At 57.0% G+C, this 23,345-nt stretch overlaps 1 protein-coding gene across 3 annotated transcripts; it reads left to right on the top strand.

Annotated features, from left to right (window-relative positions):
• The first annotated feature begins 1,293 nt into the window (after positions 1–1,293).
• Positions 1,294–21,379, top strand: CDC42EP4 (CDC42 effector protein 4). 3 transcript variants are annotated; one of them, XM_058284648.2, is made up of 2 exons: positions 1,294–1,431; positions 18,515–21,379. In XM_058284648.2, the coding sequence occupies exon 2, from the start codon at positions 18,624–18,626 to the stop codon at positions 19,674–19,676; it is 1,053 nt and encodes a 350-aa protein (XP_058140631.1). In that variant the 5' UTR covers positions 1,294–1,431; positions 18,515–18,623; the 3' UTR covers positions 19,677–21,379. The 3 variants fall into 3 exon arrangements, with proteins under 3 accessions (XP_058140631.1, XP_004447545.2, XP_004447544.2); XM_004447488.5 differs by lacking the exon at positions 1,294–1,431 and adding an exon at positions 6,199–6,615; XM_004447487.5 differs by lacking the exon at positions 1,294–1,431 and adding an exon at positions 6,639–6,862.
• The last annotated feature ends 1,966 nt before the right edge of the window (positions 21,380–23,345 follow it).

Raw genomic sequence — 23,345 nt, 5'->3', positions numbered from 1 at the left:
AACTTCCCTATTAAAGGCAGAGGTTGGTAGACTGGATGAAAAAGCAAGATCCATCTATAGGGTGTCTACAAGAGACTCCCTTAGATCCAGACACAAAGAACTTGAAAGTAAAAGGATGGGAAAAGATATTCCATGCAAACGGTACTCAAAATAGAGCCAGCTCACAATTCAAAAAAATGAAAGAAAAGAAAGAGAGAAAGAACAACTTAAGAGTCAATGACAATTAAATGCAATACATGATGCCAGATGGGATCTAGCAAGGGAGGAGAAAAAGCTCAAAGGGACATTGTTGAGGCATTTGACAAAATTAGAATAGAGACTGTAAACTTTAGATCAGTGTTAAATTTCTTGAACTTGGTAACTGCATTTAAGGTAGATACATAAGTAAATAAATGTACATGGCAGTATTAAGTGTTCTAGGAGCATGAGGTGTACAAACTGCACTCGAGTGTTCAGAAAATAGACAAAAACCAATAGATGGATGGATGGTTGAAATGCAAAGATAGAGAGGCACAGCAAACGTGGCAAAAAGTTAAAATTGGTGGATCTGGGTATTGGGGGAAGGGACAGAAGTATGTTGGAGTTCCATGAGGTTTGTATTATTTTTCTAATGGTCCTGTCCTTTGAAAATATTTCAAAATGAAGTCTTTTTTTTTCTTTTTAATTTAGCCTCCGGGAATCCTTAGGAGGCTAAGGGAAAGCAGGACAATCAAATACAGGTCACCCTGCCCAAAACTTCTTACACGCAGTCCCAGGCCGGCCTCTGCCTGGCTCCTCTCCGCTCCTCTCGTTTCCTGGAAGGCTGGGGCCGCATCCCCGCCCCCCGCCCCCACCCGCTCTCTCCGATCTCCCGATCTCCCGGGAACCCGGGCCGGGAGGTGGTTAAAGGCGCCGGGAAGGGGCCCGAGCGGGAAACGCCGCCTGGGCGAGGACCGTGGGTTTCTTGTCACGGCTTGAAATGGGGAAGAGCGTGGCGAGGGCCTCGCGCCAGGCCGGGGCCCAATCCGGCGGGGGGGGGGGGGGGGCGCCCCTGACCCGCAGTGACCCCCGATGGGGAGCGGGGCCGAGCGCAGGGAGGCGGCGTGCCCCCGGGACCCCCGCGGCCTAGAGCGGGCCGGCCTTCCCGCGCGGCCCCCTTTCCCCGCCCCCCGGGGTGCGAAGGTCCCAGGCTTCCAGATTTGAACCGAGGGGGCCGGAGCGGCCGGGCTCCTGCTCCCCGCGGCCATTGGCTGCGGTGGCGCCGTGACATCAGGGGGGAGGGGCGCGGGGGGGGCGCGGGCGGAGCCTGCCCGGGGAGTGTCGGAGCCGCTCCTGCCCTGCCAGCCCCAGACCAGAGCGAACCCTGCGCCGGCGCTGCCATGGGCCGCCACCGCGGGCGCCGTGCGGAGCCCGCCGAGGGGACAGCGCAGCCGCGCCGGCCCGGGGACCCAGGTAGGCGGCGGGCCCCCGCTTCTGGCCGTGACAGCCGCCCTGGCCCAGCGAGGCTTGGGGGGACGGGGTGCGGGGCAGGGGGTGGGGGGGGGGGGGTGGAGACTCGAATCCGCCGGGCTTGGGGCGAAGAGGATTGCAAAATCGGGGATGCGAGGCCGGAGAAGAGCGGAGACCTAATCCGCGTCCACGGCGGCCGCGGACCCCCCGGCCCCGCCCCCGCCCCGGGGCCCAGGGCTGGCGCCAGGGTGCGTGCGAGTGGCTCCGGTTTCTGGGACCCAGAGTCCGGGACCCCGTGTCCAAGCCGAGTGGCGCTGGGGAAGGCAGGGGTGGCCTCGCCCAGGCTTGATTCGCTCTCCCCAGACCCGGACTCGCTGGGCGGCGCGGGTGCGGTGGGGGCCCCCGGGTTTGCACAGCGCACCCCCTTGCCCAGGAACTGGGTGTGTGTCGGGGTGGCGGGCAGCCCAGGAGTCGGCGGCGCGCAGCCCTCGAGCTCCTCCAGGGGGGCGTGTGCGCGCGGAGTTCTCCAGGAATAAAAACCGGGTTCTTCGCTTGTAGTGGCACAGGCGTGCACACGCGCCCTCGCTCTCGTACACACCCTGCGGCACACGCCACCCGGTGCCACCAGGCCGGGGAGAAAGGAGGGACCGGCCGCGGGAACAAATACTTGCTCCCCCCACCCCCGCCGCTCACCCTTCCCACCCCCGCCAGGCTCCCGCCCCTCCGGCCTCCTCGGAGGACCTGGCAGGGTGCGGCCCGGCCGAGCCGATGGCCCCTTCGGAGTGGGGAGGGGACCCGATGCGCGGCCGGGGACGGCTGCCCGGGCCCCGGAGTGGGGGGCGCCCCGGGCCTTGCGCCTCCGGTATGGCCGCGGGCCGCGAGCTCTGGATTAATGATTTAATCACCCGCCGGGGCGGCTGGGCCTTAAATCCGGCTCCTTTGGCTCCGACCCCCTCCCCGGAGCACCCCCAGTTGGGGCTACAAAACTGTCCCCTGCCTCGGGCGTGACCGCCACGAGCTGCCCTGCCGGCTGGGGGTCCGGGCGCGGAGGGTTGAGGCTGGGCTGGCTCTCTGGCAGAGAACTGAACGCGGAGTGTGTGAGTGTGAGTGTGAGCGCTGGTGTGCGCTGGGGGAGGCTGACGGGGAGGCGCTCTCTAACTCAAACCAGGTTCCTTGTGTTTGCCTGCTGAGGTTCAGGGGTGTTGGAAGTTTTCATTTTCTGCCTGGGAGAATGGAGGGGACATACAAGGCTTTTCCTTCCTTCTTTGGAACCTCCCCGGCCTCAGCTCGCCAGCTAACCGGCTCCCGCAGCCCTTGCCTGGGTCCACAGTGCCAGTTCTTAGCCTACACAGGTTCAGTGGGGAAAGGCCCGTGGGGGTCCCTGTGCTCAGAAGCCCCCTTCTCCTCTCTAGAGGAGTTGGGGTGCTGGAGGGTAGGTCGCCCTGCAGTCATCTGGACCAAAGATTTCCCCCTTGAGACAGCCGGGGGTAAACCTCGAGGGGCCTGGCCTGAGCAGGGTCTCCTGCAAGGAAACTTCTGTGCCCTGTCTGGGTTTCCAGCACCTCCCCACCCGCCGCCTCCCCCTTCTCTGGGCCTGGGATGGAGGAGGGGACCACCAGTAGGATGGACTGAATTTTAAGAGAACAAAGAGCAGGCTACAAAGGAAGGGGGAGCGGAGCTGTGGATTTCCCCCAGAAATGGGGAGTTTGCTGGACCAGGGCCAGGCCTCTAGGCGCCAAGGGCTCCCAAAGTAACAGGACAGGAAGGCTCCATCCTGCGGGACCCTCCTGCGGGGGGGGGGGGGGGGGGGGGGGCGTCTGGATTCCAGCTCTCATCAGCTGCCCTGGAGCTGCTCCTGTGACTGACCGGTTGGTCTGCCTTATCTGCTCTGAACTTGGACTCTGCCCCTCCACTCCTTGGGAACAGCTGCTCCTTCTCACACTGGGTTCAGTAAGCCTTGGGAGATACCCCAGGGGGCTCTCCTGCTCCTCCAGGGACCCTAGAGACCCCTGCAGGGATGGGAGGGGCTGGTGTGATAACAGGAGCCTGCTCCCAGGAGGTGGCAGTTTGGGGGTGAGTCCGCCCCACAGAGACCCCTCTGAGTTTACAGGGCCCTGCTCACGGATGGCCCAGTGTTTCCTTGTGCTCCCAAGCTCAGATCGTTTCTTCCATTTTCTGGAGTTTCCCCACTTGGCTTCCCCCCTTGGCTCTCAATTGCTCTTCTTCCCCCACCACCCCATTCCTCTCACACACACACCAGTGCCCACCCATTCCGATGTACATGCCTGACCTACTGCTGACCACAGCCTCTCAGGACCTGACAGGGAGCCCTGAGCCAGGCGGGGGCTCGTCAATAAAGCAGGGGCAAATGCTGACCCTGGGAAGGGACCTTAGGCTCTTCTTTGTAAGTGGAGCTTTTCTGGAAGGGCCCCAGGTTGGCTCTGGTTCAGGACTTCCACCGCCCTCCACCTTTGGAGTGGCTGATTGATTTCTGTGGCCAGAACAGGCTGTGCCCAGGTGTGGCAGGCTTGGTGTCTCTCCCTCCCTCTCCCTCCTTGTCTGGTTTGGATGGGTTGGGGGGTGAAGAGGCCAGAGGCCAGAGCAGGTCTTCTTTGCCTGGACATTACACAGATTCAGAGGAGCGCCTCTGGTGGGGGAAGGAGGACTCTGGCCCTGGGAGGAGCTTGGCCCAGGGTTGATGTCAGAGATAAGGCTTGGCGCAGAGGAGAGATTGAGCAATCTCGCCCAGAAGCTGGGAGAGCTGACCTGAGCGTTCTGGCCTATGAACAGAGGCTTCTCAACCCTGGGAAAGGGACCCACATCCTGAGCCAGGGAAGGCTTCAAGGGGTCATTTGGCAGAGTGTCCCGAAGCCAACCTCCAGCCAGTACTTCTGGGCTGTTCGAGGGAGGCTAGGCCCGTGCTCACCCAGTCTGAGCCAGGAGCTGGGCTGTGCTGGGAGGAGCACGGCTGTGTGACGGGAGGAGCCCTTCCTTGCCTGCAGTTCATTGTGAAGGCAGTTTAGCCATCAGTTTCCCACTCGCTGTCCTCGAAGCTCCAGCTTTAAATGTGCCTCGTTGAGGAGCCTTGGGCTTCCTTCCAGCTAACGTACATCGGAGTCCCTCCCAGGCCCTGCCAGCTTGCTGCTCTGGGCTCCGTGCCAGGATGGCAGTGGTAGTATCCAAAGTCCTCTTTTGCCAGGAACAGGGGCACTAGTGGTCTCCACTCGGCCTCCCAAGCTGAGGAAGGGTCTCCCTTTGGAGGCTCAAGCTAGGGCATTTGGGGTGTGTCGGTGAATGGAAGGCTCACACTTCTTAGCCAGCCTGAGAAACGGCTCTGAACTCCTGGCATTGCCCCCTCATTCCTTCATTCCAGGAGCTGAAGGCATCTGAAAGGCAAGAAACCTACACTACTAGGTGGCGAAAGACCCCAGGGTGTGCGCTCAGGGCTTGCATCTCTGCACTCGGCCATGGCCGCTCCGGCCACTGTCTTCTGTCCTAGCCATCAGGGGGGTGTGTGGGGGCAGCCCTGCAGCCTCCCTGGGAGGGTCTCGGGGCTCTGCTTGTGCATGTGCCCAGGCCGGCCGTGGCAGCTGGGATCACTGGGTTCCCTCAGTAACTGAACTTGGTCTGGAGACCCCAACTTTGGATATCCCCAAATGTGACAATGAAGCCAGGCTCCCAGTTTCAACTTCTGTTCCCAGGCTCTCCTTCCTCTGCCCGGAAAGCCTCCGTCCTTGGCTCCCCACTCAGTGCAAAGGTTCTCTTTTCCTTAGAATGTTGCCCTCTGCCCTTGAGAGAGCAGGGACGGGACCCCCTGAGGAGCAGAGGTACCATCTGTGGACACCCTAAGGAGAATGGCGGTGGGAGCCACAGGCCGCCATGGTATTTTATTAGGGGTTGGTCGTGTTGAGGTTTTTGTGCATTATTTGTTGCTGGTAGCACCCAGGATCCCCCACATTCCTGCGTTATCTCCTGGGAAAGAAGGGGGGGTGGATTTCTGTTTTCCTGCCTCTTCCCTTGTCTAGCCCTATCAAAAGGAAATCAGAAAGTGCTTAAGTCCTCTCTGACAGAAACCAGGCTACTGCCTCCTGCTTCCTCAAAGGCTAAGAGGCCAAGAGGGGAGGGGGGCTTCGAGAAGTCATCTGCAGAGCAGCCCTGTCTCGGGGCTGCTTGGCCCCACTGCAGTTTGCGGCCCCTCCCCCCACAGCAGTTAGTCCTGGAGACCCCTTGAAAGGGTCCAGCCCGCACCTCACCCTGGAGCCTTTCAGATGAGGGGGGGTGTGTGTCCCAGGTTTGTGATGTGTCCTGTTTGAACTTCAGGGAGTGACGGGGCCAGCATGTCACGGGGGATGCTGGAAACCTCCCTTCCTCTGTAGGTGGGAAACACGCTGCGGTGAGCACACCACAGCCTCGTCTGCACCCCGACCCAGCGCGGTGCTGCGTGCTAGGTGTGCGTTGGTTTAGTCATCCTCACGATAATACCAGGAGGTACCTCACATCTTCAGCCCCTTTCAAAACTGGTGAGGACACTGAGGCACAAGCAGCTTGCCCCGTGTGGCCCAGACAGCTCGCCACACAGGACGCCTGGCTCCAGGCTCCGGGCTTGCCGCCCCCACGCCACCGCGCGGGCAGGGCCAAGAGGGACGCTTTGGCAGCCGGCTCTGGAGGGAGTCCAGATGCTCTGGGCTCCCTCAGGAGACCTCGGAGTGTCCTTTCACTCCCCACTCCGCAGCTGGAGCCAGAGCGCTGGGCTCTTAGAGGCGGAGAGAAACCAAACAAAGCTTGGGGGGTCTGATTTCCAGCCCAGCCACTTCCTCCTGGATGAGGGGAGGCCTGCCCAGACGCTCCCTCCTCTCCCATGTCTCCCCTCAGTGATGGGAGCTGGTGCTCCTATGGGGTGGCAAGTTCAGTGGGGGAAGCTCATGTCTCCAGGAAGAGCCTCATAAACAAGCGAAGTTGCCGGACGTCCTTGCGTCACTGACTCCTCATCATCTCGACTCCTGGGTTGTCACTTCCTGTCGCTCCCGTGTCTTGGCTCACTGCTTTCTCTTCCTTGTCCCTACTCCGGCCTGCCCTGGGTCCCAGGCAGCGAGGGAAGCTTTCTCCTCCAGCCTCCTGTTGCTCTCTCCTGCTGCGCGCCTGCCCCCTCGGCCGTGAGGTTGGAGAGGCGCAGAGACCAAGTTGGAGGCAAGTGGGGAGTGTGGCGGGTTCCCAGCCCACGAGGAGCAGGGGTTCCCAACAGGCTCGAGCCCCCTGGGAGCCTGTGCTTCCTGGGGTCCATGAGCGCTTTCCCGTGGGAGGTGGAGAGTGGGCACCCGGTTTAGGGAAATTGTCTGCAGACCATGGAGTTCTACCGGTGGGTATCCAGGCAGCCTCAGCCCAGCAAAACTTATGCTCCTAATAGCCGGTGGAAAAGGCTCTGATTACTGAACCGGTAAGACCTAGAATCTTCTTTCAACTGTCTTTACCTACGGGATGGGTGCTATTTTGAATATAAGTCCCTGTATAAGCTAGCCTGGATTCTCTCTTCTATAGTTTCCAGCAGCAAAAGAGTCAGTTGTCCAAGCCATGAGATGTTTTCGTACCACTCAGCCTGGCTGAGTTAGTGGGATCGTTTTCCTATAAACGGTAAAGAATTGTGAATTCCCTCAGATGCTGGAGATTATCTGTATGAATTCACTGGTGAGTGTGAGGACTGGTAGAAATAACCTCCAGCACAGTACTGTCGATCTAAATTTTCTAGCAGTCACAGTTTAAAAAGTAAAAAGGAAAGGTGGAATTCATTTTAATATGATATTTTGTTTAACCCGATATATCCAACAGATTGGCATTTTACCACAAAATCATATAAAATTTTAAGGAGCTATTTTACATTATGTTTTTCTCACACTGTCTTCAAAATTCAGTGTGTATTCTATATCTAGATCACACATCTCAGTTCAGATGCTGAATTTTCACTTAAAAAAATACTTAAACAGTATGTGGATTTCAGACAAATTTACACATGAAAAAGAAGATATGCATGCTCAGGTGGTTCTAAATGGACATGAACGTTTTCCAGTGACTGAATCAAGTACCAGTTTTTAAATGGAAAATAATTAAAAGTAAGTGAAATTTAAAATTCACGTTCTCAGTCATACTAGCCACATATCAAGTGCTCTGTAGCTCTTGGGGGCTAGTGGCTACTGTACTGAATGGTCCAAGTTTAGAAGGTCACTCTCAGTGTCAGGAAAGGGATGCTTCATATCAGTAGTAGCACTCGATATTATGTTGGAAATTGTAGCAAATGAAACAAGATTAGAATGAGGAATGGAGAAGGCAGAATTATTAGTTGCAGATGATGGACTTGTCTACTTGCAAAACCCCAAAGATTCATTCATAAAGTTGATTAGAGTATTTAAAGAAGTTTAGTAGGGTGGACATTAAATACATGTACTTTAAAATTTGTAGCTTTCCCAAAGGCCAGCCATAACCAGTCCAAGAATTCGGGTGTGTCTAAAGGAGGGTACAAGACCCACCCCCCAAGAGAAGTTTGTAAGACTTACAGCAGGAATAAACACAAAATGTAACAGAGAATGCCTGAAAGACTTGAATAAATGGAGATGAAGGCAATATGTCAGTTCTTCCCAAATTAGTATATTGTTTTCTTCTAAATCTATTATAATCCCACCAGAATTTCTTTTGGAACCTAATAAAATGTTTCTTAAATCTATCTGGATGACTAAATAGATGGAAATGCCAAGAAAACTTTAGGGGAAAAAAAGTTCAAGTAAGGGTATTACCCTACCAGATACTCATAAATATTCTACATATTAATGGTAAAGACTAGTTTAGGAAAAAAGAGATCGACAGACAAGGAAGTGTCCAGAAATAGACCGATGGGTCGGTGGTATCAAGAAGTTAATACATGATAAAGATCATGTTTGATGCCCTGTTCATATCTTATAAGGAATTAGTAACTATAATTAACTTGTATTCATATTTTAATTTTCTGTTTTAAGCAATGTCATAAGTCACAGATACCTCTAGTTTGGTGAATTTCCTTCTAGTATTAGTTTCTATGAGTAGTTTTGTGTCATTACATTATCCGGTAGTTTTAGAAGAAGTGAATAGTTTCATAACTTGGGGATGGGGAAGGACTTTCCTTCATGCTACCACAGCCAGAAACAGAGTTGACTATGTAAAAATTAACATGCACCCTGTGGGAAACAAAACTACAAAATCACCACAGTCTAAACAGGCGGAGGGTAACTTTCCAGAAATATTTGCAAAACATGGCAGTCAAAGATTAAATAGCTTTAATATTTAAAGAAGTGTAAATCCATTGGAAAAGTAAAGCACCCCTCCACCAATAGAAAATAGGCAAAAGGCTTCAATGAGTACTTCAAAAAAGAAAGTATACAAATGCCAATCATGTATTTTTAAAATGCTCGCCCTCATAAGTAATCAAGGATGCAAATGGCAAGTTTGTGGAAGTGGGATGGTCATTGTGTTTTTGTTGTTTCATCTAAAGAAGATTCGTTGCCTTGTGCTGTATACCGTCTTTCTATGTTGGAACTGTAAATAGGTAAAACCTTTCTGGAGAACAAGTTAACAAAAGGAGACAAAGTAACTTTACTCACTTAAAAGAATGTATCCTCCGGAAATAGTTAAGGATATGCACACAGATTTAGCGGAAAGGATTTTTGTTACAGAGTCTCAGCCAAAGACTGGAAACATTTCGGCATTCACCAGTGACAAACAGGATGGAAAAATGGGAATATTAGGATTAATCTAATATAATGTAACGATGTTTATTAACATGTGAATATTTTCACCCAAATGTGAACAACGGTTGGCTTTATTAGTCTATCTGCAAAGTAAAGCATTGCTTGAATAAGGCAGGATATTTCTAAATCAGTGCCGCCTGATAGAAATACAATGCCAGCCCCATATGTCATATGCATTTTCTGATAGCTATATTTTAAAAAGTAAGAAGAAATAGGTGAAGTGAATATATTTTATTTAACCCAACCTATCTCAGGCATTATGATTTCAACCGATTATCAATATAAAAATATTCATGGAATAGTTTACATTCTTTTTTTTACACTAAGTTTGTGACATTTGGTTTGCATTTTACACTTGCAGCACATGTAAATTTGAACTCCCCACATTTCAAGTGCTCAATAGCCACGCAAGACGGGCGGCTACCATATTGGGAGAGTCTAGATGGAGCTATTTAATAACCCATAGAGAGGCCGCAGGAAAGCGGAAGTCACTGAGACATTCTGGCGTGGATTCTTCCTTTCTTCCTTGCCCAGCCCACACCAAGAACCCAGTTCTTGAGTCTCCCATCTTAACGACCTGGGGCTGGTTCATCCTCTCCCCCTAAAACGTCCCTTCCAGCCCCTCACCCCAAAGCAGGGAAGTGCATTGGACGCTTGCAGCTGTGGAAATCACGTAGTGAAATCTGGGCCGCACTCACTTTCCCTTCCCTCCAGGAAGAGGCCACCAAAGCAGAGGATGTTTATCTCCAGGAAGCGGGACCTGCCTGCCGCTCCCCTGTGGCTGGACAGTGGCACCCTGGGGCCAGTGAGCCTGGTCTGGATTGGCTGGCAGGCAGGGAAGGGGAACAGGGCCAGCACAGGGCACCCAGCCTGGCAGGAGTTGGGGAGGGGCTGGGTCAGGGTCCTGGACTTCTTTCCTGGGAGCCGGAACTACAGAGGAACAGAAGGAATGAGAACCAGAGGCAGGAGCCTTGTGCTGGGCCCCCTCTTTAGGACACCAGGGGAGCCCCAGTTTCCTTCCAGGGTGAACCTCCCGCCTCTCACCTTGCGGGGTATCAGGATGTTGGTGGGTTCCTCAGAGTAGGAAGTAGGAATGGGACTCTGGGTGTGGGGCTGACTTCAAATGCAGCCACCTCTGGGGGCAAAGTTCTAATGGGGGAGTCAGTCAAGTGAGTCTTGGTTCCAAAGCATAAAGCAGCCCCCCTCTCCCCGTCTTCACTCACATGCACGTGCTCAGCCCTGCGGCGTCTGCTTACTGCAGGGCGGCAGCACCTCACAGAAGTCCCGGGGTTCAGCAGTCTGGCAGGATGAGGCTCAAATCACCATTTAGCAGAAGCAAGGGAATGCACTTTCTCTGAGCCTCAGTTTCTTTTTCTGTAAACGGGATCATTAATGGCATCCTCCTTGCAGGTTGCTAGGGGGTTCCAGGTGTAGACAGACATCTTTCCCAGCACTGTGCTGGCATGCAGCAGGCCATCAATAAATAGGAACTGTTGACAGCAGCACCCCCACTCCTTGTTTTCTCTGCTGCCTCGCAGGGGTCAGTCTAGCTAAGCTGGGGCTGTAGGAGCAGGAGCCAAACCTCCCCCTGCTCAGGATCTCTCGCAGAGGATCCCACCATTATGTGGGAGGCTGGCCTCCAGCTCCAGGCTTCGGTGACGCTGGAAAAAGGCCCATCTCCGGCGGGGTGGGTGACTTATCGTTCATCTCCTGCTCAGTTGAGGAGGCTCAAGCATCAGGAAGCAGCTGTCAGGGAGCCGAATCCTTTTTTCTTTGGGGGGGGGGGGGCGGGGAGGGCTTTGTCCTCCTCTTCCAGTGTCCCCACCAAGAGGTTGTCATAGACGGCCCACTTTTTCCTCCCAAGCAACTTAGAATAAAACTAGGACCTACCTAACATGCCCCAACGTAGCTTGTTTTCAGAGGAAGGAGGGAAAGAGAAGGGACACCGGTGGGAGATTTCTAGAAGAAAGAGACATAGGGTGAGGATCCATGGCCAAGGGCTGCCTCACATGTCCTTGGAGCGTCTGAGCCCTGAGAGCCACCTCATTTTAAGCTGGTTTTGAAATTTAGGCCTTTTCCTTAAGTCTTTGATGCTTGGGGGATTTTTTTTTTTTCATTATTAAAATAGCATTGACTACATTACAGGAAACTTAAAAAATAAAATAAAATAAAAAGCCTGCTTTTCTTTCAAGTCTAACATAACTCCTTAGTTTCTCTGTGTCCCTTCAGTCCCTAATCACAAATGAGTATTTCTTTAGCGTTGGAATCCCTTTATGTAAACAAGTTTGTGTTCTGCTTTTTCTTCCAGTTAACGCCACGTGGTAACGGTTTTCTGCGTTACTGCGTGGTCATCCTGTTCACCACTTTTCACCATCATGGGATAGTCTGTCGTGTTAATGGCTCATAGTTTTCTTAAGCATTGCCTTCTGGTAAGAAGTTTAGGTTGTTTTCAGTCTTTTGCTCTTACGAATAAGGCTGCAATGAATCTCTGTGCACGTGACGGTTTTCCTTCCTTCTGAGATGGTTCCGTCAGGTAAACTTCCAGGCCTGGAGGTTGCTGAAGCACAATCATTTTAAAGCCATTATTTGAAAAAACTGCCACAGTTGCAGGGGCCTGAGACCACCCAGTCCTGGGACCGTTCTGACACTGAGCAGCTCGGGGGCCAGGGTTTTGTAAGTCTCTCCCTGCCTGGTGGCACCCAGTGCCAGCAACTTGATGGAAAGTAGGTCCCTTCCTGCTCCCCAGACGGTGTCCTCTTCCTCATTCTTGATATGGGCAAGACAGCGAAAGGCACGAGAAGGTCTTGGCTCGGGCTGGGCATTGAGCAAAGTCAGGGGGGAAGGGAGAGACCTTTAGCTTGGGAAGGACGGCGACCTGGGCTCCAGTGCTACCCTGAGCACTCCCAGCTCCTGACCTGCGGCTAGTTACCCGCTCCGGAGGCCCCAGCAAGCGGCTGGCTCGTCTCCGGAGCGTCCTCCCTAAATCCTGGGAATCTCTGAAGTCCCAGCCTCACGGGTGTCCCAGGGGGCGGCATGCTGTGCTGCCGGATATTAGCACCTCCAGGGGCTGCACAAGGAAATCCACTGGAGTATGGGAAGAAAACACCAATTTCTATTTATATTGCTTTTTTTTAAAGAAGAAAAACTAAAACTTGTTCAAACATGGATTGATAATAGACATAACTTATAAGATAGGTATTTGTATGGAAATGACATACTCGGTGGGTTTTTTTATGGGATGGAGCCCCATACTTTTTTGGTAGCGCATTCCTGTTTCGGTGGCTGCTGCCCTGGTTGGGTATTAAGATTGGGCTTCAATCCTTGACCTCGGGCAAGTCCTTCGATTTAGTCACTCCATCTCTGCAAGTATGGTCCCACCACACCCGGTTATTTCAAGGAGATATTTGACACAGATACATAAGTGGCAGCGGCGTCATCATGGTGATGTTTCATGTCCCCAACCTGGGCTTTTTCCTTTTTTCTTTTTCCTCGTTCAGGCTCAGATGATCTTAAGGCATGCTTCCCAACCTCTTGTGCAAGCAGCACCCTTCAGACATGAGGGCTTTTGACAGTCAGTGCTCATGAAGGAACTAAAAGATTCCAAATAGTACTCCAGTCAGCTGAAATCAAAACAGTGGCAGTTGAGGTTCTCCTAGAATATGCAACAGTGTGGATCAAAGCCTCCCCTGTTCTCTGCCAGTCACTCAGCTGCCCATCGGCCCCGTCCCACTGTGTGAATGAAACAGTCTTCTGCCTTCACTGGGCCTCCTTATCTTGGCAGGATAAGGCTGGTGAGTGTTCCAGAAAGCACAGGCTCTTTCTCTGGTGACAAAAGCCAGAGCCACTTCACCCCTTCCAGAGAGTGCGGGCCTTGCCGCGGTTGCTTACGTAACCCCCTTGGGCTTATCGTCCCATCTGATAAGCAGGGAGTGGACCGCCTCCTCCTGGCAAAGAGGAGTCCTGCAGAGCGGTGGGCTGGGGGGTGTTGGCCGCACCCCAGGGAGAAAGGTCCATGCCCTCTCCCACCCGCGGGTGAGACCCAGCCCTGGAGAAGGCCGCGTGGAGCCAAAGCGGCTCCGGAAGCCTTGCCGTCCTCTTTGTTCCTGCCCTTCTCCATCCTGACCCTCAGCAGTCCCTGGCGTCACCCCAAAGCACGCCCTGAGCGGGGCTCCTCCGCCACCTCCAGCCTCACCCAGGGCTGGCCTCTGGCCTCTCCTCCCTAAACCTGCGCAGCAGCCTCCTGTCTGAGTCCTGCTTCCCCTCCTGCGGGCCCCCAAAGCCACAGCGTGGGGGAGATGGGCCCCTGACCCGCCGCCACTGGCTGCCCGCTGAGACCATGCCTGACCACGGGCCTGCAGGGGGGCCCTGCAGCCCCTGGCCCCCGGCCCCCGGGTTCCTGGGCCATTCCCCACACACCACAGGCTCGTTCCTCCTCTGGGAGCCAGGCAGTCGGCTGTCCCGTTGCTCACGTGGCGGTCATCCTGGGCTCACAGTGCCCCGGCCTCAGAAGAGCCGTCCCTGCCGCCCGAGCTCCCACGCTCACGCTGCCCCATTTCCCTTGCCTCCCGCAGACTGTGTCGCATTGACATGTTTGCGCTCCACACTGCGCGTGCCCCCTGGGAAGGCCGGACCCTGTCCACCTTGCTGCTCCCTGCTCTGCCTTCAGGCCTAGAAGACGCTGTGAGAACTGGCGGCTGTGCAATAAGTCACTGAATGAATAAATGAATGAATGAACAAACGAACGAATGAGTGAACAAATGAAGGTTCTTGTAGCCAGTCTGAGTGACAACTGAAGTCATGATGCACCAAAGCCACATCTGCCGGGGCCTGTGTGGGGACAGATGGATTGGGGAACGGCCCAGGGAAGGCTGGGTGGAGGGGGCGGCTGCCGGGCAGCGGTGGCCGGGGCTGAGGACGTGTGTGCATTCCTGGGCCGGGTGAGCCCCGGGTCAGCCGCAGAGCAGGAGGCCTGCTGGCTGCCCACGGGCTTGGCTCCCGCCCCGGGCGGCACTGCCAGGGACAGGCCGTGGCCTGGCATTTGGAGTGTACTGGTCCAGCCTGTCCTTCTGTCCTTCCAGGCGCTGTGGGTCTGGGAGGACAGGGTCTCGGTGCAGGTGGGGAATGGGCCGGGGCCCGGCAGGGTTTGTCCCCTGTAGTCCCGGGAGCCCGGCGAGCTGAGGGTGTGGTTAGTGATCTCCCAGGGCGGGCTCGGGGCGCCTGCCCTGCAGGGACGTTCTGTGGTCGGTCACTGGAGCCGAGGGTGGAGGAATCTGGCCCCAGCCCAGGCTCAGGAATCAGGCAGAACTTGGGAGCTGCCCCCTGGTTTTCCTTGCTCTGCCACGAAAGCGGATTGTGGCTTCCGGGGTGGGGCCGGGGGTGCCCGGCCTGGGGCAGGCTGTGGGGAGTGAGCGCCCTGTGGCCGGGCCGCGCGTGTTAGCCGCTTCCCCAGAGCTGAGTCACTGTGCCTAGCAACACCCCCTCCCAAAGCCCTGCCTCCCCTTGGCACGGTCCTCTTCCGGGGCGGGCCCTCGGGGCGCCGGAACGGCTGTTGCCGCAGGACGGCCCAGGCCTCCACCTGGAGCGCAGGTGCCTGCCACCTGCTTGCGCATCGAGCACCATGTTCGCCTCCGGATCCCCAAGTCATTCCCCACTAGAAGCTTAGGGGCCTTGATGTCTGCCAGGGGCTGGCACCTGTGCGTGTGGGTGTCCGCGGACCCTCCCACCGACCTCTGGGGGGCCAGAGCCAGCTGCGGCTCCAGCCCAGCCCCCAGACCTCACCTCTGCCCGGGGCTGCCGGACCGCTTGCTCCCACAGCCGCCGCCTGGCTGGTGGGGGGACTGGTGATTCAGCCCAGGCCCCAGCTCCCTCGGGACCTCTCCCAGCCGGATGTCGGAAGACGGTTCTTCACAGAACCACAAAGCCTCTCTGCCAGCCCCTTCCAGGGGACGAGGCCACGCTGGAAGCAGAGCCTGCTGGCGTCAGGCTGCGCGCTATCCTGGGGGCTCGTGGGCGGGCCTGGGCTGGGTGTGCGTGAGCGTGGCGGTGCACGCGTAGATGTCAGATAACGTCCCTGTTGTCCCCTTATCCTCCTCAGCAGCCCGTGGGGATATGCTAACGGAGGGCTCAGGGGGATAATGGGGAGCCCTCCACCCCGTAGCCTTGTTGTCCAAAATGCCCGGCGCCCTGGATGGCCCCAGGGGTCTGCAGAATCTCTGGGGGGTCCTGGGCAGCGGAGCTGGTGGTTCCCTTTCTGTTCTCTCTGAGGAGCACTTAAAATCCGGGAGATGACAGCACTTGCTTCCTGGGTCTGCGGGTTCCTTCCGTTAGGGTGAAGCCCTTACACAGCTTTGGGGGTGCATATCGCTGTGTTCCCACCCCACCCTCCTGCCTGCCTATTTAGTTTATCAGGTGAACAGTACATACCACTTTTTTTTCTTTTCTTTTCTTTTCTTTTGAGGTACCAGGGGCCAGAGATAGAACTCAGGACCTTGTATGTGGGAAGCTGGTGCTCAACCACTGAGCCGCATCAGCTCCCCTGATTTGGCATTATGTTGCATTTTAATGTTGTGTGCCTCACTTTAGGACAGCGTTTCTCACTCACGGGCAGTTTTGCCCCCCAGGGGACACTGGGCAATGTCTGGAGACATTTTTGGCTGTTGCAGCTTGGGGGTGGGGGCGGGGATGGGGGTTCTTCCTGGCCTGTAGTGGGTGGAGGTCAGGGGTGCAGTAGAGCATGGAGCAGCCTGGCTCCAAGTGTCAGCTGTGCCTGGGCCATCACAACAGGTCGTCCCAAGGCCTGCAGGAGGGTCCCCACCCGGCCGGAGCCCAGCCAGGGCGGACGTGCGGCGGGTGGGCCCGCACCTGGCTCCCGCTGCCTGCGCTGCAGGGACTGGGCATTTGAGGGGATGACCGCCCGGCGTGGGGTGAGGGAGTCGGGCGGGACAGGTGTCAGGCTGGGTGTCAGCGCGGGGACCAGGAATGAGAGTGGGTGGATTAGAGGGCACACAGAGGACAGGCTGAGGGCCCAGAGTGGCCCAGGGGGTGACGCAAGCCCAAAGGGTCACTGGGCTTAAGAAGGCAGGATGCTCAAGAGGGACCTTCGCGCCACAGTGAAGAAAGACGGCGGCCACCACAGGCCTGGCAATTTATGAAAATCAAACATGACAGCCTGAAAACAGAATGTGATTTATTATTACAAAATACATGTGTGTGTATATATGTAATTAATTATGTAATTAAATAAACCATGAAAGGAAAACAAAAAAAAGAACAGAATGTGAAGGGGAGTGGATGTAGCTCAGTGGCTGAGCACCTGCTTCCCATGTATGAGGTCCCAGGTTCAATCCCTGGTCCCGCCTAAAAATAAAAAAAAAGAATGTGGACCTAAATAACCAGAAGCAGCCCCCCGCCCTCTTTGTAAGAAGTGTAGCAAAAATTAATAGGCATGTTATTAATACTTCTAATGGAGTGGTAGACCAAAATTGGCAGAATTCATAGAGCCCCAGAGTTGTCCTACAAGAGCTTCGGTGCCTCGTGATGTCTAAAGAAAATATGAAACTCCCTCAGCCACCTGAAGGACAGAGTTAGCAGACTTTACAAAAAGAAAAACCACAGGCCTTCCCCCAAGCCCATCTGATTTAAGCAGTCTTCGTTTTCTACAGTAGTAAATTATCTATAGATTTTTTAAAAAGAAGGGGGGAAAAAGGCAGGAGGGGAGAAACTGAGAGATTGGCAAGGGTAGGAGGAGAATGTCAAGTTTTCAGCTGACATTGAAGCTGAACTATGTGCCATGCACTGCTAAGCAGGATTCAGTGGTGCACAGGCCCATAGAACCTTCTGGAAGCTTAGAGTCCAGTGGGAAGGTTACCATCCAACAAGTAAAAGATGCCAGAAGAGGGGACACCGAAGATTCTGTGGAGTGATGGGGCACTCGGCCTGGCTTAGGGGATAAGGCTTCCCAGAAGCAGCATCCGCGCTGGGTGACCAGGCGACAGGCGTTCCAGCAGGGACCTGCACGTGTCCAGTCCCAGGGTGGAGGAGCCAAGAGCTCCAGGGCTGGAGCAGAGGACAAGGGTAGGAGAGCGGCGAGCAACGGCTGCAGAGGGAGGCAGGGGCTGCCCCCGTGCGCTGGGGAGTCGCTGAGGACAGTTTTGTTTGGCTAAAAGGTGAAGGACAGAAGGGAGAGGGACAAATGGGAGGCAGGGAGACCTGTCAGGCGCCGAGGTGGGGTGGGGTGTGGCCTCTCTTGGAGAAGCAGCCCTGGGTGGGCACCTCCTGGGAGGGTGGGCCTGGACCCAGGTGTTTTCTCCCCACCCTGAGCAGCCCTGCCCTGCTGGGCTTAGCATCCAGGACAGGTCCCTCCTGGGGGAAAGTGGCTGGCTTGGCCCCAACACTGAACTTCAACGTGCCCTTTGCCAGGAGTCGCGCGGGTGGCACCTCCAGCCTTGGCTTCAGCCAGCCCGGGTTGCTTCTGCTCTCGGCCCTCCCTCTGCTGTTCTTCGGACTTCCAGTTGATTGTCCAGGGGTCCGCAGATCCAGGGGCCCTAAGTCACCTCAAATCGAGTCCCTACCTCTCTCCACCCCTAATGATTCAAGAAACAGGGAGCAAGTTTCCCAGCCTTGACCTGCCTGATGGGCCTTGGGTGGAGCCTTGCGGAGAGCTTGGGGCCCCACGGTGGACGTAGCAGGCAGGATCCTCATTTGTGGAACACCCAGCAAGGGCTGGAGGGCCAGGAGCTGGTTCTGTGGGTACCAGCAGCCCCACCCCAATTCTGTTTCAGAAAGAGAGCCAGACAGCCCATGGGGGTAGAGGTGCCAGGGCAGTGTCTCCTGGGGCCTCCTTCCACCTGCCAGTCCTGTCCTCTCCCTTCTGAGGACTGTGACTCAGGTTGAGTTGTCCACGGACTTTACAGAGATTCAGGTCAGACAGCTGGAAGAACTTACAGCCTGTCTCCAGACTGGCTGTTCTAAGGAGTCAAGTCATCAGCTCAGTGGCTTTCCTAGACTGCTGTGGAATCTCAGGGACCTGACATCCCAAAATGTGGTTGTGCTCGTTCTAGCAGCATCTTGCTTTGGGGGGAGATATCCTTTAGAAGAAAGATTATTTGTCTTTCAGGTTTCAGGGAAGGGTCTCCTGTGGCTAGGTGAACTCTAAAATCACTTCCCTAACCTGAGAGCCTATCGATGAAGAAATAGGGTTAGGAAATGGGTCGCTGGCTTGTTTCGCCTGCTTTTGTTTGGGTGCCGAGCCTGGCAGATCAGCTGGGTGCTGTGTACCAGCCTGCCTTAACCCTTTGCCTTCTGCTTTCTGCTTGCAGCCCTTTGAACTCCTCCCTGCCACCCCCACCAGCCACCGGACTTCCGCTCGGACGCCAGCCCCACGTGCACCTGCCGGAGGGCCCGCGCCCTCTCCCGCCCGCCCCCAAGATGCCCATCCTCAAGCAGCTGGTGTCCAGCTCCGTGCACTCCAAGCGCCGCTCCCGCGTGGACCTCACGGCCGAGATGATCAGCGCCCCGCTGGGCGACTTCCGCCACACCATGCACGTGGGCCGGGCCGGCGACGCCTTCGGGGACACCTCCTTCCTCAACAGCAAGGCCGGAGAGCCGGACGGCGAGTCCCTGGACGAGCAGGCCTCCGCCTCGACGTCCAAACGCGGTCTCCTGTCCCGGAAGTTCCGGGGCAGCAAGCGGTCGCAGTCGGTGACACGGGGCGACCGGGAGCAGAGGGACATGCTGGGCTCCCTGCGGGACTCGGCCCTCTTCGTCAAGAACGCCATGTCCCTGCCGCAGCTCAACGAGAAGGAGGCCGCGGAGAAGGGCGCCGCCAAGCTGCCCAAGAGCCTGTCGTCCAGCCCCGTGAAGAAGGCCGGCGGCGGGGAGGGCGGCGAGGGGGGCGGGGGGGAGGCCGCGCCCCGCCGGAACGGGGGCTCGCCCGACCCCCTCCTCGACGAGCGGGCCTTCGGGGACCTGGCGGACCTGCCCGTCGTGCCCAAGGCCGGCCACGGGCTGAAGCACGCCGAGTCCATCATGTCCTTCCACATCGACCTGGGGCCCTCCATGCTGGGTGACGTCCTCAGCATCATGGACAAGGACGAATGGGAACCGGAGGAGGAGGAGGAGGAGGAGGAGGGAGGCGGTTACCGTGGCGACGAGGACCCGGGCCGGCCCGCGGGGGCTCCTCTTCCTGCCACGGTGGCCCCTCCCCAGCCAAGGCAGGAGGGCAAGGGCGGCCCGGACCTGCCCTCGCGCGCGCCGGCGGATGAGGGGTGGGCGGCGGCGGCCCCCAGCCCTGGCTCGGCCCGCAGCGCAGGCAGCCACACCACGCGGGACAGCAGCTCCCTGTCCAGCTGCACCTCGGGCGTCCTGGAGGAGCGCAGCCCCGCCTTCCGGGGCCCGGACAGGGCGCAGGCCGCGCTCCCGCGGCCCGACAAGGAGTTCTCCTTCATGGACGAGGAGGAGGAGGATGAGATCCGCGTGTGAGGCGGCCCCGAGCCCCCGGCTCCCATCTTCTCCCTGTCCCATCCTCTCCGGGACCTTCCACCTTCTTGTGCAGCCGCGGCCCAGAGCCTCGCCTTGGGCTGCGAGCCCTGGACCTCAGGAAGAGGGGCGCTGGCCACGCAGGGCTCGCGGAGCTGGCGTGGGCGGCCCCCCTGCCCCCCTCGCCCTGCCCTGGCTGAGCAGGACCTGGGCTGTGCTGGTGGCAGGGACCAGCTTGCCCCTCCCGGCCTCCCCCTGCCCTCCCCTGGCTCCGGATGTCCACCTGCCTTCCTGCCCGATGTAGCAACAGCCGGTCAGCCCAGAGGTGGCCTCGGCGCCAGCGCTGAAGACTCTCAGTGATCCTCTCCTTCGCCGTGCCCGGCGGCGGCCACCAGGGTGAAGCGTGCGCCACGGGAGGAAGGCGGTGGGCACGCGTCCCCCTCTGCCCCCTCGATCCCCGGCTCCCGCACCAGCAGCTGGAGCCCGTCGGAGCTCGGGGCACCAGGGGCCAGCCCCGGGTGTGCACACTAAACGCGACCCTCCAGGGGCCTGAGAACTGGACCGACCGCGGGAGGAGCCCTCCCGGAGGGACGCTGGGGACAGGGCTGGGGCGCTGCCCCCTGCCCGTGGGTGTGTTTGTTCCCTGTTGTTTTTAAATCCTTATAGAGCAATATCAGGAACTGTGTCAATAGCTCCGCCACCAGAGCTGTATCGGATCCTTTTAGATAACCTTTATTCTAAGCCTCCTCCTCTTGAAAAGTCACGGCGAGTATTAGCAGGGAGAGCCTGCGGCCACGACTCCAGCTCCACTTGAACGAGTGCTTCCAAGCTCTACTCAGAAGCATGAGGTGTGGGTATCTGTGCACGCCCCCTCCCCATACCTGTTAACAACGGAAGAAGGCCAGTGTAGAAAATGTTCTGGAAAATGATTTAAAAAGAAAAAAATCATTTCCGGGAACAGGGGGAGCTCCTTTTTGATCAGTTTGTTCCATCCCCATCCTCCGTCTTCCCCCTCTTACTGAATACATCCCCCTCCTTTCCCAAGCCTCCTCCCTGGCTAGCCCCCCTCCCTGACTTCTGAGACAAGGGCCCTCCAGGGTAGGGTTGCCAAATCTAGCAACAGAACAAAACACGGTGCTGAATTAAATTTGGATTTCAGATAACAAATAATTTTTTAGTGTAAGTATGTCCCACGTGTGCTTCCGCTATAGCAAATTCCTTCTTGTGATCTGAAATTCAAAGTTAACTAGGCAACTTGCAGTCCCACCCGAGGGGACTGAGCAGAAGCTTGGGTGTGAGCCCCAGCATTGACTGACGATTCTTTTTCTGACCTGAGAACAGGCTGAGCCCCCTCCCCGGTCTCCAGTGGCTGCTGGGATGGGGGCGGCAGACAGAACTAACAAGGAGGATCCTACCGTGGGCAGGTGGGTGTAGCTGCTCTAGCCCCCCCCCTTTTTTTTTTTTTTGCCGGAAGCCGACTCTGAGACACTAACTTAGCTCCTGACGTAAGCACCGCCTTGGTGCTCCGGTTTCCAGTAGCTTAGCTCCCAGGTGTGTGTGTGGGAGGGGGGGTTTGGAAGGGGTTTGGCAGCCCTAACCAGTTGCCCTTGAAACTCTTCCAGACAATGGTCAGTTCCAGATTCTAAGTGTATTTTTTATCATGACCTTGTTAAAACAGAGGAAACATTAGAAAAAGTCCTTTAGCACGCCCGCTGTGCGTGTCTGTTTCTTGGGAGGCTCATTTCAGGAAGGGGGTAGGTGGGGGTGAGGGTCCAGAATGGGGGTCCGGGGCCGTGCGTGCCCTGTGACACTCGGGGTGGGGGCGGCTTCTTACCCTCGAGCCTCCGGAAGGACAAGGCCCCGTGCGTCCGTCTGCCTGGCAAGGCCCATCGGGGCTCCCGGGCTCGGGCTGCCGTGACCGCCGCCAGGTGGGCGCCCTTGGGCAGGCCAGCTCGCACCACGCGCCTCCTCCTTCACACCTGTGAGATGCGAGGCTTCGCGGGCTGGGTGCTGTCTGCCGGGTTGTTCCTGAAACGTCAGAGGCCGTGTCCTCTCAAGCCTCCTTGATGCTGGCGTGCTTGACCGCGGCCCCTCCCAGGACGCCACCTGGGGGAGGTGGGAAAGGGGGTCCCGAGGTTCCTGAGGCTGCCACAGACTATAAAGGAGATAGCCTCCGACAGCAGGGACGCCTGCCCCCCAATGCTGGGGCACAGTCCAAAACCAAGGCGTCAGCTGAACCACGCTCCCTCCGAGACCTGGTGTCGGCTGAGCCACGCTCCCTCTGAGGCCTGGTGTCAGCTAAGCCAGGCTCCCTTGGAGGCCTGGGGGAAGCGGCCCTCCTCACCTCCCCAGCTTCCAGCTGTGGGCTGCCCCTTGGCTCTCCTTAGCCGCAGCTGCAGCCCTCAACTCTCTGCCTCTGTCCGCAGGGGCCATCTTCTCCTGTGTCTCTGTGTCCCCTCCCTTTCTTAGGGCACCCGTCCTCCTGGAGCCAGGGCCCACCCGCTCCAGTTGGGCCTCCCCTGAACTAATTCCACCTCCGGCAATCCAGCTCCAGGTAAGATCACAGTCACAGCACCGAGGGCTGGGATTGCAACGGATCTCTTTGAGGGACACAATTCAACCCATAACAAGGGGCGACTTCCCCTCTGCCCCCTTTTACCATTTGACTCTTGAGACTCTACTCACAGGTGGTGAGTTCTCGGTTCAGCCTGTGGCTCCGCGAGGCAGGCTCAGTATCCCCATTTTGCAGGTGAGAGCATGCTCAGAGGGGCACGAGGCTGCCTGCCCCCAAGTTGCTGTGTGAGTGTTGCGTAAGGGTGTCTTTGATTTCAAAGCCCCTAGCGGTCTCCCCGCGGGCATGTCAGAGCTTCCAAACCATGCAGAACGAGGTGGGGCCGTGCCTGCCCAGCTCCAGCCTTGTCACAGTGTGTCCCCCACTGCAGTAGACGTCTCCAAGAAGAGCACCCTTCCTGGGCCACCCTGGACTGTCCTGGGGAAGCCCCAGCTCGGTCACTTTTCCAGCCGGGGTCCCAGTGTGCGGAGTTCCTGGTGGAAACGCTCTCCTGCTCCCCTGAGCATCCACAGAGACCTTCGGGCTTGCTCCTCTTCTCACCGGGGAGCAATTAGAGGCCTAATTAAAATGCCACCCAGCTCCCTCTGCCCCTAGACAGGCTCATTAGCCTTAATGAGGCATGTGGCTGAGACTGGGAATCACTGGGCAGTGTGGTGACTCAAAGGGAGGCAGGGTGCGGGGCAGGTGAATGGGGTCCCTGGGGCTGCAGGACAAGTGGGAAGGAGAGGAGCAGTGCTGCAGGCGAGGCGCAGGCAGGTGTGACAAGCCAGACGAGTGGGTGCCTCCCAGACCTGGTACACACCTCCCCTGGGGAGCCACCCCACCCACCCTGGGAGCTCCGGAACTCTCCGGCTCCAGAGAAGCCAGCCACCCGTGGCTCTGTGTCTTGACGATGGACACGAGAAAGCTCCAGCCGTTCAGGAGGACGCAGGGCCTGCGGGGAGACCTGCCCTGAGCCACACCTCTGAGGAGCGCACAGGAGACCACCCAGCGGTGCTAGCTCCAAGCTCACTCCTGCCGCAATCTGCGGGGCCAGGCGTTCTCCCTCCCTGGGCGGCTTCAGGTACTGGTCGACATTAGGGACCAGCTCAGCTGTTGTC

This window comes from Dasypus novemcinctus, chromosome 21 (assembly GCF_030445035.2).
Source record: "Dasypus novemcinctus isolate mDasNov1 chromosome 21, mDasNov1.1.hap2, whole genome shotgun sequence".
Lineage (NCBI taxonomy): Eukaryota > Metazoa > Chordata > Mammalia > Cingulata > Dasypodidae > Dasypus > Dasypus novemcinctus.
This window is presented reverse-complemented; position numbering and strand designations above follow the sequence as displayed.